The following is a 17383-nucleotide window of genomic DNA, read 5'->3' as shown; positions in this document are numbered from 1 at the left end:
AAGACACAAACTAAATGTAGCATTAATGAAATGGAAAGCGTAGCCCCTCTGCTGGATTTCTTCCCTCAATGTCATCAGTGACTGGAAGCATGTAACTCAGCAGCAACACCATGTTCAACATAAATATTTTCCCCACAACCATGGAGAGCGGGGGGAATGTCCAAAGAGCAGTTCATTTTATCACCGGGAAATTAGGCACTGCTTCGAAAATGTCCTTATAGAGGAACAAAGTGGTCTGCCAAGCTGAACGCTGGAGGGAAGAAAGAGTCAGACAGGAATGACACGATGGAGAGAGAGAGAGAGGGAGAGAAGGGCTCGAATAAATGCTTGGATGATGTATTTATGTGCATAATCACCAACATGTTGCTCTCTTCAGCCATTCACACACGTGTCTGTCTCAAAACCGAGCCGTCCCAAACTCTCACAGAGCAGCAAAGTTCGTGCTGCGACACTCATTAAGGGAATTGTGGGGAGAGAAAACAAATGAGGTTTAGTCTGGACGTTAACCAGAACAATGCCAAAAGAGGAAAGGCTGATAAGAGTGGGACAAGAGCACTGTGTCCCTGCTCATTGGTTGTTGTTGGCAGTCAGTGGCCTGGTTGCTATGTGGTTCCAAACATGTGAACAAGAAAAATGCGTGCAGGTCATAACCTCCGTGAAAATAGATAATGGCTGACTAGATCGCTTTACAGCTCAACATGATACTAAACAGGACCAGCGTGGGGTTGGCATGGCCAGTAGCTCTCTTCTTCTACTGTCACCATATCTAATATTGTGTGCCAGCCAACTCTGAAACATTGTGCCGTCTATTGTAACCATCTTAATTTCAGTGAAGTCTTTGCTTTTCTCCATCTCTCTTGAATAATAGCTGTTGTTATTTTCCTGTCTGTTACACCCATGTTTGGGTCAGGGCCTGGATCTGAGGTCATTATTGATGACAGACTGTGATATGTGCGTGCTGCAAGGGTCAGTGATTGTCTCACTGTGCCAGGAGGTGAGTGAAGCTGTAACCCAACTGAAGCTTAGTAGAACTGTTGTTGAGTTGTTGAAAATAATAAGCAGCAATCATAACACTTTGATGAGTTAATACCATACCAAAGAGGCAAGAGTGAAAGAGACTTCCATCTGTGGCAGCATAGCACCATCAACTGGTCACACTGCAGATTGTGTAATGTATTTTTCAGGCAAAGTCACCTGAGCACCTGTGCTCTTTATTCATGTACTGGGACATCCATCAATCCATTGTCCATGACTGCTTATTCTATTCAGGGTCGCAGGGGTCTGAAGACGACCCCAGCTGACACTGGGCAAGAGCCGGGTGCACTGAGACAGGCGGCTGGATTATCACGGACCTGACAGGCAGAGGCAAACCAAGCACGCTCATATCCACACCAACGGGTTTACAGGGTCACAGAGAAGTTAGTGGCTTCTTTAAAGGCTTTTTGGCAAAGAGTGTTGTTTATTGTGCAGGTGCAGATTTTGCAGCCAGAGCTTATCTTCATCGTTCTCTCCTCACATGCAGGTTTCCGCCTTGTATGACTTCACAGCTACTGAGGCAAAACTGTGAGAAAATGGAAAACTGTTAACAAACCACAACGCCCATTTGCAGCTCCTGCCAAATCGAGAGGTTATCTGAGGTCACCTTTTGGAAACACCTTTGATCACTCAGCTTTGCTGCGATGAGGTTTCCTGGCAACACACCCAGATCCAAACAGCATCATGTTGTGATCTGTGAGGCAGCAGCATTAGTGAAGGTGAGAGCACGGCCAGACACCTGGGGAGGGTGATGATGTGAAGAAAGGTGCAGGATCCAGCTTTCAGTGAGAAGAGAGCAAAGAGGAGAGATCTAACAGTCCTCCTTTTTCTCCGCTGTGCATTTAGCACCATTTATCAGGTTTTCAACTTCACCACAAGATGGCAGTGTATTCCTACAAACCTGTCAGAGACGTCCACAGTAGAACTGAAAGGATGAGTTGAAATGCTCTTCTTCTCTTTCCAGACTGACGCAAAGATCATCTGCAGTATACAGGGCTGAATTATCAGCCAGTAAAAGTAGACAACTGCCCCAGCTCGGGCTCTAAACCCTTAGACACCCTAAGAGCCCCATAATCATTGTGTTTTAGTTGGTTTGTGGTAATTTAATTAATTGCAAATGAGGAACAAATTCACTAGCAAGGACCATGCCACAGTGATATGTCCCTTAAATGCTTAATTGTAGTTCAGGAGGTGTTAGTTGTTGAGGACTGGTGAATGGATGTAAGTGGGGGGTGAAGATGGAAGAGGGTTGTGCTCTGTTAGGTTGATCTGGGAGGATGTACCGGATATCGGCCAGAGGGAGACTCAGCGTGAGGGTTCCCTCTCAGGCGTTTACAGGCCCCAAGACGGTACCTAGAATGAGACATGGGAGAGGTATGCACCTGACTGAATAACAAGAGATGAGGGGAGAAGGGAAGAGAGGATGAAGGAATGTTGGTAAGTACGAGGAAGGGAGGACGATGGATGAAGGAAAGGGAAAGGGAGGATGGGTCAAGAAGAGACAAAGGCGTGGCCCTGCTCCCGAACCCAGGCTAACAAATTAACCTCATATTAACCGAAATGATAGGGGCATGTTAGTGCATGATTATCAGTTTTGTCTGCCTGTAATGTCAAGAAGCTTTGTCAGTATTTGGATATTTGTGCATGTTTGTGGACCAAATTACCTTTAAAAGGGAGTCAGTAGAGGCCCACAGCTGCACAGGAGTATTACTGTATATCCTCCTTAGACTCTGTGTCCTCGTCACTTTTTGGGTTTACGTGACCTTATACTCATTCCTCTTAACTTAGACCCGTTGTCCTCATTTATGGACACCTCTTCTGCCATCTTGTGGTAGTAAGAGCACAATACACTAATCCATGTAAAAACAAGACAGCAGCCATCTTTGCCAAGTCAGTCTGCAGCCGATCCCAAAACAAAAGTGGACAAGGTCCAAAAGCTGATCACATGTCTCAGACTTTTTTTTTTTAGGGGCTTGAAGAAGTAACTAACTAACTGGGTAACCATTTAACAAAAAAGGAGGTGGAGAAAAGTGAAAAAGAAAAGGTGTTTTCTTAGTTTCTACCTCACTAATCATTTCAGAACTCTTTAGATTCATCTTGTGACCCCCTTATGGCATCCATATGGGTTTAGAGCACAAATTGCAGTGCAATCCTTTAAAATTCTGCACCATTAAATTTTTTGGCCATCGAGAGGCAGTCATAATCACATATTATCACCTCATAAAGTTGATATGGAGAGCTTGTTAGCAAGCAGTTGCCTGAGCAGACACAGCAGCATTGGCATTAATTTGGAGTCTCTGGCCACCTGATGAATGTAAGTCCCATACTCACTCTCCTTTCTACTGTGGTGGAGCCTCCAACAACTCCTTAAGGGTTTATCTGGCTCTTTAGCTGCTAAATGCTCCACAATGTTCACCAGCTAGTGGCTAACTTTGTCTATCTGAATTTATCAGAACTTTTCACTTAAAAAAAATGACCTGTTGCCTTCTGGGAACAATGCTGATGAGATTGGTAAGAGTGATCTAAAACATTAAAGTTGAGAATGATCAAACTACAGCAGCTTTGAAGCCAAAATGTGAACATTGACATCTTAAACTGACACAAGAAACCAGGCAAGTACTGAGGTGTTTAATAAATAACAGCATGAACAACACAACAATAACAACAACAACATTAAAAGCTTGAATTCATTTTGTATATATACACATACTGTATATATTTTCATATTTGACTGTATAAACTATAAATATGACATGCAGTCCTCATAACTTAAAACAACCAGGACTTCTCGACTCGGACTGAGGTAGGGTCAGGGGCCAAGGGGTTGGATAGATGAAGCTGTTTGTGTGTGAGTGTGTGTGTGTGTGTGTGTGTGTGTGTGTGTGTGTGTATGTAAGTGTGTGTGTGTATGTTTGGAGGTGGGGAAGAGGATTACAGTATTGGCAATAAAGCTGCAGTGGCTGTTTAGTAGAAATGTGTGTGCTTGGTTCATAGTTCAGTGGTCAGGAGACGTCCTCCCCAGTCAGTGCCCCAACCGTCCCGCCCAGGACTTCCGGCTGAGAACACACACACATGCAGCGTTGATGCGGATGAAACGCCAGGCTGTCCGTTCCTTGAAGATGGTCAGGGCGCTTACGAATATGTGTGTGTTGGTGCAGTAGGAGTTCCAATGGCGACTGTCGATGCCGAGACAGCCGGAGGTGCCTGATCTGGAGCCCTGTTTGCCACCCCGTCCCCCTTGCCTTCCTCCACTTGCAGTCCCGGAGCCTCTGTGCGTGGGGGATCGACAGGTAGTCTCATAGAAGAACTGTTTCTTCACCACGTTGTTGATTGTAACGTTGGGCAGCACTGTCACCTCATTCCCAGCTATGTCTGTGGCTCGTGTCAGGTTGCCCACCCAGGTATTTATGCTGTCACATACTGAGTACTCTCCCCGATGCATGGTGTGCGATCCCGCTCTGCGCCTTACCCTCACCCCCCTCACACCTTCAATGTCATAGCCCTCACCTTCCAGGGCGTCATGTGATGGCGCCACCTCGCTGAAGACAACACGAGGCGAGGAGCGGTAACGTCTCTTGGAGAAGAGCTTGGGGTCCACCACTGGGATGGAAGGGTCAGGGGGGGAATCTGACCTAGAGTGCCCACTGACAGGGCTCCTATCCTGGTTGTGTGAAGCTGCCCGATGGGGCTTCTTGGTCCTGTGATGGCTGGTCCTATGATGTTCCTGTGAAGAATGGTGATCAGAAAGGTGGTCCCCTGCCGCTGCCGGCTGCTGTCCTGCTCTGTGATTGGCTGCCGTCTGCTGTCCTACTTTGTGGTTGGCTGCCCCGGCGCACCGGGCCAATCCACCTCCCATGTTCAGTACAGCCTGGACGCCGATCAGGAGGAGCAGGACCAGTGGTGACGACCTCATGGGCACACGTCCTGAGCCAAGAACAAAGAGAAAAGTTCAAGTATCAGGGCTTGTATCTCATGCTTACATGTATGTTGAAAGAAAATAAACAAATCATGTATCAAGCAAGAATACCAAAGATTTTCTTGAAATACAACTCAGATAGTCATGTGAGGATTTGCTGTTTAACTCTTTGACTTTTAGTCAGACAAAATAGGCAATCTGATGGCATGTCTTAGGGTTCTGAAAAGCTGAGAAAGGCATTTATCATCACTCAAAGGGACAGTTCACTCCAAAGTCATAAATACTTCATTGACTGTTGTGCTATTCTTCTCTTGAATATAATGGAACTAGATGGCACTCGGCTTATGGTGCTAAAAGCACCAGAAAAATACATTTGAGAAACTCAACAGCAATGTCCCTTTCCAGAAATCATGACAGTTACTCAAGATAATCCACAGGACTTTTTGTGAGCAGTTTAATGTAGGAACTATTTTCTTTCTACAAAACTATACACAGCAACTGTATCACTGTGCGGAAGGAAGCATGTGTTACTCATAGACGAACGAGTGATAGAAATCAATGGCGTCCTCCTCCCCATAGCTGTAACGTTAGCTAGCTCAGGTGAGCCAGAAGTATGTAACTATTAGTAAGAATATGTTGCTATTTGGTATTGCAACATATTCTCACTCCAGCCTTGTCACATATTGACAAATGGTCATGGACCTTCCATGTCCAGATACGCCATGAAAGGTAGCCTGGGTGCATTGGTTGTTGACGTTCTGGGATGCACTACGTCGGTACAACACCACGAATTGACTTTTTTTTTTTCAACAAACACACATGGTTGGGTTTAGGCAACAAAAGCACTTGTTTGGCTTCAGAATCTTACAGGACGTGAACACTGCTTTCCCGGGTGAAAATCTGTGTTTGTTAGAGCCATCCACCACCCCTGTTCTTCTGCTTGCCCCGCTCAGACTTTCACCACCTTAACTTTCATTCTTGTCCCACCGCGTTTCCCCCGCTGAACACTATAAACTATAACAACGACTGGCCACGTATCATGACGACATTAAAGGACAGCTTTTTTTTTTTTTAAGATTATTTTTGTGGGCTTTTTGCCTTTAATGACAGGACAGAGAGTGAGATGGGGAAACAGAGAGAGAGAGTGGGGACTGACATGCAGCAAAGGGCTGCGAGTCGGATTCGGGCCCGCGGCCGCTGCAGCGAGGCAATGCCTCTGTACGTGGGGCGCCAGCACTATCCACTACGCTACCATCGCCCCAAGGATGGCTTTTTTTGGTCAGTGTCTGACACCTCAAGTCACTGCTCAAGCGCCGGATTCCGAAGACTTCGGAGTGAGAGTGCGTTGGTTATTGTCATCTATGAACAGATGCACTCTTCCTTCTGTGCGGTGATACAGTTATTGGTAAAAAAAAAAAAAAAGTTCCCACATAAAACTGCTTAAACAAAGTCTGTAGATTAGCTTGAATAACCGGGTCATTTCTTCTAGAAAGAGACATTACGGTTGAGATTTTCAATTTTATTTTTTGGTGCTTTGAGCACCACAAACTGAGTGCCATCCAGTTCCATCCTACTCAAGACAAGGCAGACATGTCTATGGCAGATATTTCCAACACACGGCAACTCACACCAAAACAATCTACGTAGATTAATAAATAGCACTATGGGTAAGAGGATAAATGTGTGGTTTTAATTTTGGAGTGAACTGTCCCTTTAATGACACAGAGCGTCGGAAGTCGCGCATGTGTTGGCTGGCTGGCATCAGGTGTCTGCAGTATGCTTTACAGTGATTGGCTCACACATAGTGGCTGTCATATTCATGCAGGTGTACAACGCGGGCATTATAACCTGTCATGTCAGCCGGTTTCTTTCATGGCCTGCTTCCCCGTTTGGATTTGGTTATTTTGGAGTAAACAGTCACGGTGCGTCGCGCTGCCTGAAGTGTTCCGACAGTTTCTATCAGCCGTCAGTGCAGGTGTGAGGACAGAAACCTGCAGGAAGTTTTCCTGTGTTTGCTGTGGGACCTGGACCACTCTGTTAGAGGACTCTTCACCGGATTCCTACCTGCCATCATGCCTGAGTCTGAGCTAAGTAACTGCTGCTGTGCTGCTTTTCCCTCCATTCATTACCAGTGACATTTCCTGTGTTGGCTCAGTGCTGGTTGTCTGGTTGGCTGTGGCTGCTTTGTTGCTGGCTGTTTCTCAGTTGAGCCTTGGTGCTGTGTTGTTGCTTTCCAAGAGCCAGTTTGTGATGAATGAATGAATGAATGAATGATTGGCTTCTGCATGTTTTCGGGTGATGCTGTGCTGCTGGCTGTTCAGTTTGCTTGCTGCCTAATCTGGTATTAATATGAAATCTCTATTGCAATGTTTGTATTCATTTTCAATGCATGTGTGTTTATTCGCTCTGATGTTTCTTGTGTTTGCCTTTGCTAATGTTCAAAGAGATGTGGGCTCAGCTGGTTAGGGCACCTTTTTGGAGTTGTTTGGGGGGGTCTCTATTAGGCTACCTCCTGCATACTATTTATGGCCCAGTTGTTCTATCCTAATTTGAAATCCCATGTTTTGCTGTCCAGGATCAGTTAATCTATTGTGCTTTTATACCGGTTTTTCAAAGCAACATTGGATTTCCAAGATCACCAAATACAGATGCTCTACATATCACAATATAGGCAGTCTGCTGACAATCACAATGCATTTACCATTTACCTCTATAGGTGCTGCCAAAGAAAACAATACGGAGATCTTTGGGATAATTTGGGAAGTAATTTTAGTTTGATTTTCACGGCTATTTCCCCGAAATTGCTACATGGGGACATCCTTTTTTAAAACTTCACTGTACTGAAAGGCTTAATAGTTAGATTAATATCTACTTTATCACAGTAACTGTTAAACAAATCAAGTGCAGAATATAAAGAAATGTGTATACATATTTGACCAATTCAGATATTTTAATTGCATTTTGATCAAGATAATCCTGATTGATTTATTCATTTATTTATTTACTGGATCAATAGTATTCCAATCCTGCTAAAAAGTTTTGAACCACACATACTGATGGTTTGATCCAGATCAAAACCAAGAATGGATTACGTGATCTAATCCAGTTTCAGGATCCTTTTTTCTTTTGACCAACCCATTTCCAAGATCTGATCCACTCCGATGGCAGAAATCTGATCAGATTTTCTCCGAACAACTGCGCCTAGAGATTCCTTCACTAGCTTTTGCCTATGAGCTCTCTGAGTGAATTGACCTTTAAAGGCTAAATGATTATTTGGATGACATTCTTAGGTTCACTGATAAAGCAGTAGTTGCAACCTAGTGTTCATGCATCACCAAGCAGCAAGCTGTAATTCTATCAGACTTCATATTGTTCCACAGATCTAGTTGTGCAGCGTTTCTTGTTAAGTGCTCTGGTTTCGGACAAAATGTTTGGTTAATTGCCAGCACCACAGGAACATCTCTGGGCCTTGAACTTGAATGCGTCTTGCTTTGTGTGTTGCTGGTTTCTGGTGTTTTGTGTTCATGTGTACCTGTGGAATGTGTCCAGTTGAAGTGGGAGCCCCTGTGGACTCTAGAGCCAGACTCCAGTGCAGGCCGGGCCCCTTATGCCTGCCATCTGGACCCCCTGAACCACAGCTCTGTAACACACACACACAGACCAAATGCTTAACTTAAACGTATGGATTCATGATTCAGCCTTTAATATGCAGTGTATTCTATGTTTTGCTACAGATGTTTTATTAAAACCAGGAACTCATAATTCCATCATAATTCCATCATCATAATTCCTGCTAATTTAATTAATATCTCAGCCTTTATCATTTGAGTCTAAACTTTAACTCACAGGCAGGAAAACAACTTCCACACTTTATTTATTTCTCATGATTGAGTTAATTATATCTGTGTCATACCCATACATTCAGCCCATTACACATGGTGTATATTTAAATACAGCAAGACATCTTCTCACAACAAAAATGGCAACGATAACACATTGAGGAATAATTTCAGTCAAGAATTTGTCAAAATGTCAACTAAATCTTGCAAAATATTGCAGAATGAAAAGCAAAGGAGGAGACAGAAGAAACGTTTTTTATCCTTCTCTGAAGTAGACTTTTTTTTTTGCATTATTGGTCAAAAATCCTGTAATGACCTTTGAGCATTACAATTCAAGTTATCTGAGAGCAAACTAGACTCGTGCACCTCCTTTGGTCTAAATAATCTATTGTGTCACGGGAGACTCTTGCCAATCACAGGTCAAATCAGAGAGAAGGTGTTCCTGTTGGCTGTGCTACCATTTCAGATGCACTTGCACGTCCGTTCGGATAACAGCCTGTTAGTCAGTGGCAGGAAATCCTGCAGAAAAACTTGCCATTTCATTACTGGCAACAACTTCCTTTGCTGTAAAATAACCCACAAAAATGGAAGATGGGCATTTAATGCATTTAAAAGAGAGTCTGTCTGATTTTAAACAAAATGAAACGTATGTCAGAACCAGCGAAGCATTTCACAAATGGGGAAAAATTGTGGAGCTACAGGCTCACAGCTATGGCTAACTCAAGTTTGTATTTATGTAGATAGATAGAGCCTTGAATCACAGTATGTTTTCTCAAAGGGATTTACAGGCCCACAAGTTTGCATAGAAAACAGGAAGGTAATTCTCATAGAATTGCCACTATATAACAGCATCAGGATCATAATCATGCTTTAAAAATCAGTCTTCCAATTCTTAGCTTAAGAAATGGAACAAATTTTGTTCCCTTGAGATGGCATATTGGACACACTTTCCATCTCTCAGGCTGACATACCATCCAGTTTCAACATAAATAGTGCAAGTAAAACTCCTATTTTCCACCCTGACAACAACAGCTCTCACAGACTGACAAAATTTACCATTACCTGACCTTATCTCATGCAGAGCACACACACACACTCACCATGTTTAACTCTCAGAGCTTAGACTTGCCATAAGTTGGAATGTGTGGCATTTCACACCTCATTAGATGTTGCATTATATTGAGCGTAAAACACTCCAACATGCATCATTAATGGAGGCTGTGAACACATGCACACACACACATACACACACATTATGCAAGCCGTGCCTTTCTTAGACACACATGCCATACCTGCATGTGGCAGTGCATGTAAGGTTGTTTTTATGAATAGTTTGCATGCTTAGATGCCATGATGAGAATGAATACACACACCGCCTCTCGCACAAACACTCAGAAGGTCACTGAGGTGTGTTGAAACTGGCATGTCAGTATTTGTGACTTATCTGCAGCGTTCTGTGAAACCTACCTTGCCGGTGCGTTGTTGGAATACCGCAAAGTTTATTAGTGGTGTAAATATTTAGCTCAACATGTTTTAATTTTACAGCCTTGTTGTGAGAGGTAGAGCATCCTGGCTGGGTATAAAAAAGCGTAAGAAGTGACGAGTGATTTATGGTCATGTTTGCGAAGATGAAACATGATCTAGTTTTTATTTAATCCTCTGTGGCACACAGGTCTGGCAGATGAATGGCACTGAAATCCTCCCAGTGTAGCACATAAAATAACAACCAGTAGAGGTCAGTGTTGCCTGCATTGCCTGCAGAGACCAGAATTCAAAGACCCCATCAAGCAGCTGAGAAGTATCAAAATGTCACTGGCACTGTTCCCGCTGGAAACAGCAGCTCAGATACATGAGAGTAGTTGAGCATCTTAAATCACTTTTCAGGTATTTTCCCACAAGAAAGAAAGTTTTCTGCTGTTTGAGCCACGTTTTCTGTGCTTGTCTGTGTGACAGTGGTGAAGAGTGGCTGTAATAAAGTGTATGTAGCTTTTCTAAGAAACTTGTGCTTTATTTGAGCATTTCTGTTACTTCTTACTCCTTTTCCACTACCTTACTTTTACTCCACCACATTTATATAACTAAGAGTTACCGATTTAAGAGTTTTAAAACAGCATTAAGCTTGGCACTTATATATTTTGTGATGTGTATATATATGTGCACAACTGGTATTTTACTGAATAAAAAGGGTTATTCCTACAGTGTATAAAGTGGTTGCCACAAACAGGCACAGCATTAAATGTTGCTTACCTGTTAATTCATCCATCATATTAATCCAATGATGGTCCATGACTCTAAATGTGGCCTTTCTGCATACGTTTACCTTTTGCAGATAAGCCTAGACCATGTTTACAAGTAAAATCTTTAAAGCGGAACTACACCCATTTTCAAAATTTATACGCTATTCTCATTGTATTTAGCAGTCCAAAAATATTACTCAACATTGACATCTCTCTCTCAAATCCAAAAACTAATCTGGAAAGATGCACCCAGGGGAACGTTCTGAGTTTATGGCCCCATTTTCTGTTTCCTGACTGAGAACACTACAACAGAACAGAGCTCATTTCTGGCTTTGAGAGAAGCTTATGTTCACAACTATTGATTAAACTTTCCTTGGCTATGGAGATAACATATGGGAATTCTTCATTTAGATGGTATTCCCCTTTAAATTCAGGATTTTTCTGTATTTACTGTGCTTGGATAAAAATTTTGAATACTTCTTGGCATCGAACTGCAAAACGTTCAAGCAAATCTTGGGAGGTGGCGAGAGCTATCGTTTGAGACTTAAGAGAAACTGACCTACTGGTGATATCTTTTTGGCTTCAGTATACACAATCACACACGCATGCACGCCGACACACTCACACACGCATGGAGCTGGTCCAAACAGGCAGTGAGTTGACTGATCCCGGCTGACGGGCAGCTCACTATTTACATGGCCCAGGGTGAGCCTGGAGGATCCTAATGTTAAAAATATGTGGCTTGTGTTTAATGCCAGTGGAGCCAGCGTAAACACTGCAGCGCAGGAGCACAGGGGTCAGAGCGGTTTAGAGAGCACCTCTGACTTATGGGATTACTTCAGCACTGGATCAGAATCTGTCTGGCGATCCCTCCGACCCCCCTCACACAAATACTGTATGCAAAATAACAAACACACACACGCACCGCCATACGAGCTCGTGAGATGCTCCCGCGGTTTTGAGTGAACTGGGTTTGGATGTGCTCCCAATGCTGTTTGTTTGTGTTATGGTTTTGCGGTTTCTCTTCCAGAAATCGTGTCCTAGCATCGCAGGAAAGTAATAGATTTCAGCCACGCTTGCAGGGTGTTGACTGGGCCTGGAATCGAAAATGCTAGATGAAATGGTGCAATGGATTTTACATGCTAACATACATCCTATATCAAACTGCTAGGGGTGGGAGAGGGGGGCATCCATATGGTACTGATAAAACAGGAAGTCTCAGGGTTCTGTGCGAGGCTCCCTGCACTTCCACATGCACAAGACAGTGAGCTGTTTTCCTCTTTAGTATCCAAGCAGAAAGAAATCACACAAACACACATGGGAGATGCTCTGGAGAATAATGGAGCTGGTAGGAGACAGTTCTGCTCCTATGTACCAGCCAAATAATGACAAAGGTATTCCAAAACCATTTAGGCAAATACCACAGATATGACGGGCACAATATGGTTCATATTTCCAGACACTCAACATACTGTATTAATACACACTGGTATAAACAAAGCGGTTGTTGGATATATGCTTTTATGATTCATGCTTTATACAGTTTGCACCAAGGAGGATGTTTATGAGAAGAGACTTTGTAAGCCGGCCCCATGTGGCTTACTGTAGCATCCCCTGCTCTAAGGAGGTTCCCTTTCTCACAACAGGCCGATTCCCCAAGCTTTGCCAAACTGTAAATCAAGACCATCTCTGTTTGAGTCATCCGTCACTTTGAAATGCTACAATGGCATGCTCGTTTGAGGCGCCACATTGCACTACCTGGTTAAACAGGATTGCAAAAGTCGATTAGAGTATGTGCGGAAAGACGAGATCAGTCACAGCTGCTAGGTTGTGACCTGGAAAATGAATCATTAGACGAAATGAGAGGGAAACACTTCAGACGGAGACTAATTACTTAGCCCAAGGCGGTGGAGCTGAGCCACACATTTACTGGTACTGACTATGCAGCGTTAGCCAGTAACACATTTTCATTTAGCCCACAAGATGCTCCATTGATCAGACTCTGGTACCTGAGAGCTGCCAAATGACTGCATGTGGTTACAGTGCAGCGTGTTGACTGTGATACAATGACAACAAGGCAGGTGGGCCAAATCATGAGCAGTTTAGGAGAGTGTTACCTGCCATCAGTCCGAGGTTAGTTTACATTTAGTAGGGGTTTCCTCCCATCAGTGTGATACATTAGTCATTAGATACAAGTCCTTGTTAAAAGATGTGCAAGAGCGGCACGTCAGCAGTCCTGCCAAACAAACACACACCTCTCTGGGAGCGATGACAACAGCATCGGATTATGAGGGGGTGAGAAGGAGAGACTGACAGCTGCAGAGATAGAGAGAAAGGCGATGGACAGAGGGTGATGCGGAGGAAAACAGAGGAAGGTAAACAGCGATTCTGTGTCTCTCATCAAGTCAGTGTGGTGCAGTTCCTCCTGCTGTCATCCACTGGAAATAATTATCAAGAAGGACGACTGCCAGGTCAACTTGCTCTCTGTTCCCTTTTACACGCATCCAAGTGTATGAAGACATTTATTTCCTCTAAAGAAATGGTATCTAACGCTTGTTAATCAATGCTTGAAAAATGCAACAGCTTTTAAGGATCAGTCTTGAAGGATCAAGTGCTGTAATTCGTACATTTGGAGAAGGTTTTATTTGAAACAAAGCTCTTGAGTCAAAATGGAGGGCTGCAACAGAATCCACATCTGCATCAGATTCCTTGTCGCTTCACAGAGCCGCACTCACAACTGCAACGCATCCATTCCTCGTCAAGCTACTGTTTCAATCACCGTTGTAATGGAAGCTTGTCATCTACGGAAAGACAATCTGCTCGTCACAGTTTAGGCAAGCCGCCTCGTGAAGCTAATGCAACAGCCAAGATAATGTCATGAATCAAGTTCTTTGTCACGCGAAATTATGTCATGCAGCGTCTGTTAAAAGCATAATGAAGTTGCACTCCAAACGTTCTTGAGAGGCTGTCAGTGAGGCTGGCTGTTCTTGGAAACACCTGGTATGTGGCGTACACATTACAGGCTGAAAAAACTTGAAATAGTGCAATGTTTATAATTCTGCTTAATTTGACGTTACGCTTTTGCATCTACACAAACATTGTCAATGAAGAATAATGACGGCAGGATTTGATATAAACTAAATCATTTGTAGAAACAGTTTGAAATGAATTGCTTATGTTTGCACATAAACACTTTTTTTTCGTTAATAAAAATTTCAATAGAGCGTAGTATAATTATCTTCAAATTACTTTGGATTTTAAGTTTAAAAATCCAATCCAAATTTGAAAATTGAACCAAGGAAGCCTGATTATCCTTCTACTTCGTGATTTATAAGGATACATACATCATGGTTTCGTTTCACACACACAAAAAAAAAAATTCAATGTATGTAATATTTATTGTGCAAGGTGAGAAAAAGCATTTTGTCAAAAGTTTTTGATCATTCTTTTTTTTTTTTTTTTTTTAAGCCTGAATTGAAATGTGAAGGTGAAAAGAAGTTGCTGATTTTATTGTGGTAATCTATGAGTAATAAGATGTCTAGGGCTGCAGCGATACACTGGTTTTAGGGTATACTGTGATATAAAAGTCGACAGATACCACACCATGTTCATTTGCTTATTTAGGATATTGAAACAAAAAAAGCAAAATAACTGCAAAATAACTTTGTTTCAGTTATTTTCAACTTCTTACACATACTTTCATTAACAAAATGGTTTCAAGTTTCAATTATTGTAACATGTGTTCAACCAAAAAAAAAAACATTCTGACTAATAATAATATAAATTCTGTAATACCATGATGCCATGAAACCCCAATATTTTCTGAGACAGTTAATGTACCAGGACAATCTTATACCGTTGCAACCCTAGTGATGTCATATCCATACCGTGAAAAACACAGCTGAAGTGAGAAAGCATTAACAGCAGACAGTGTGAGGACACAGACTTTCAGTGGCTGTAGCAACTCGAATTCAGTCAGCAAGAACTCCCCACCAGATCAGCAAACTTTCTGTTGCTGCCATTACACGGATTAGAATCAGCCCACTGTGAGCCTTGGCACCGGGGTTTGTGCTGGCTTAATTTGAGTTGCTACAGCTGCTACTGAGGGTCCATCTCCGGAGCTTCCATTCGCTCTCCTCCAGGCTAATAGTCTTCTAACACTGGCAAGACAGACGGGTGGGCCGTGGGGTGCACCAGCTAGCTAATTCTTGTCTTTATTTTAGTCTGACAATCACGGAGGGAGAGAGAGCAGAACGATGGGCTGAGCAAATCAATGCACTGCGCGCAGCTCGACAATGAAATAAGAGTTTATCTATTTTAAATACTAAAAAAATAAATAAATAAAATGTGGCTGTTAATGTTGATATTGTGGTGCCCGCCACAAATAAATCAATGTGCAGGAAACATTGTGATGACAGCTAAATGTAGCCGTTTTAGTTAACTTCAAAAATTTTATATTTATAATTCATTCTATTGTACATGTACATTTTGGTGAGTTAGTGAAGTTTATTTAATAAAGCACCTTTCACAGAGCAAGCTCAGTGTTTCACAGGAATAAAAATATACTTTATATATACTTATGTACTTTATACTTTGTGAAAAATAAGACCATAAAAGCAGTTATTGGTTTATTTACCACTTTTCTCTTCAGTAAATGATGCTCTTGAGAAAAAAAGCCATACATGTTGAGATGTACATTGTGTGTGGAAATATGCCTCATGATATACAATCTCTAGAAGTGTACGATTCGACTTTTCCCTGTGGTCTACAAAAGCTGAAAGAAACTGTAACATCGAATCACAATACTTTAAAAGTAGTCTTGATAGTATCAGATCTGGAGATAAGAATGTTATCCCAGCCCTAATAGCAGAAAAAACACTACAAGAGAATGCTGTCAAGACATTAGACATGTGACAGTTGTAATGTGAGTAGCAGAGATGAAGGAGATCAGCCTCTGCCCTGTCCTTTCCCCTCGTCTTCATGTTTAAAAGACATTTGCTGTGAGAACCGAGGCACCTGTTGTGCATCAGGGATACTTCAAACAGTAAACTCTGCTGCTGGCCTCAGGACACAGGAAGAGAGTGACAGGCACACACAACCTGTTAAAGCACTTGAGTCCTCAGTGCAATGACAAATGATACAAGATATGCAGATCAAAGAACATTTACTGTACGAACTGTTGTAGTTTGAACCGACCGACTGCTATAATATGGGGAAAAGAACATATGTGGAGTCCTTTACATCAGCTTGTATTAGCGTGATGGGTTTACTGGGTGCAGTAATAAAATATGCCTAGCGTGTACAACACACAGGTAAATGTGTTTCCAACTTTCTCTTAAAACAAGTAGCTTTCAAACGACTGCCAGTATCGGCCAGCAAAGTTGAATAAAAGGTCAGTCGTGCAGACGCAGGTACTTCACTCATCCACTGAATGTTTCCCAGCTCAGCAACATGCTGCCAACAAGACCTCTGAAATATTTCTGTGGCATCAGGTTTTACGATCAACTATTTCAAACAAATTTGCCCGTAATAACACCGTAAATGAACGTGGTGCCGCACTGTGAGAGCGTGCTGAATTGAGAAGTCTGTATACGGCTGGCGCCTGTAAGATTTTATGTATGTATACCACCATTTTTACACAAGTGTTTCTTTTCATCAGCTGTGGTAACATAAAAGCTTGAGTATCTGTTCAGGGCATCTTGAGAATATCAGGGAAGCAGGGAGCCAAGGTGTGGAAACTAAAAGGAACAGACTCTGGCAGCAAGCCAGCGTCTTCATCCTGCCGTTTCGTGACTTTCTCTGGTTCGCTTTCTTTCTGTCTGTCAGTCTGTCTCTCATTTATCCAGGTTCTCCCTTTCTGCTCCTGGAATCTGACCTAATGTTCATCTATTCTCTCATGGTTAAAAGCCAGAGGTAACTTCCTGGATACACAGCCGTTTCGTTCTCTGACAATGATAACAGATTTCAAGACTGTGCGAGTGTGTGTGTGTGTGTGTGTGTGTGTGTGTGTGTGTGTGTGTGTGTGTGTGTGTGCAGGTGCAGAGCACTGCTCTTGTGGATCCTCTCTATCATTTCCTTGTGTTTTGTGAAAATTACACAACCATTTTCTGATCACATTCGTAGACCCTCTCAGTGGAGATCTGACCCTCTCCTCAGTCTTCCAACTTGGCCGTCTCAAACCGAGACTGTGTGTGTTTGTTTTGTGTGTTGTGGGCTACAAATAATTGGCTACTGCTTCAGAAGCTGTAAAATCATTTCTCCAAAGACATGCCAAAAACTCAGACAATAGGATTTCAATTAGCATTCCCGGTGGAAAGAATTTGTCTTGGAACTGGGATAATTAAAACAGTTGGCCA

The 17383-nt window shown here is 42.7% G+C and overlaps 1 protein-coding gene across 1 annotated transcript in view; it reads right to left on the bottom strand.

The window, feature by feature from the left end:
- Positions 1 to 3874: 3874 nt before the first annotated feature.
- Positions 3875 to 17383, bottom strand: part of LOC125892401 (nerve growth factor-like) — a 28936-nt gene continuing 15427 nt past the window's right edge. Inside the window, exons 2-3 of the mRNA XM_049582401.1 lie at positions 8484 to 8591; positions 3875 to 4959 (exon numbers count right to left, since the gene is read on the bottom strand). Coding sequence (XP_049438358.1) covers positions 4058 to 4948 — 891 coding nt within the window. The 5' untranslated portion in view covers positions 4949 to 4959; positions 8484 to 8591 and the 3' untranslated portion in view covers positions 3875 to 4057. The remainder of the gene's footprint in view (positions 4960 to 8483; positions 8592 to 17383) is intronic.

This window comes from Epinephelus fuscoguttatus, linkage group LG7 (assembly GCF_011397635.1).
Source record: "Epinephelus fuscoguttatus linkage group LG7, E.fuscoguttatus.final_Chr_v1".
NCBI lineage: Eukaryota > Metazoa > Chordata > Actinopteri > Perciformes > Serranidae > Epinephelus > Epinephelus fuscoguttatus.
Note: the sequence above shows the minus strand (reverse complement) of the source record. Positions and strands in the feature narration are given on the sequence as shown.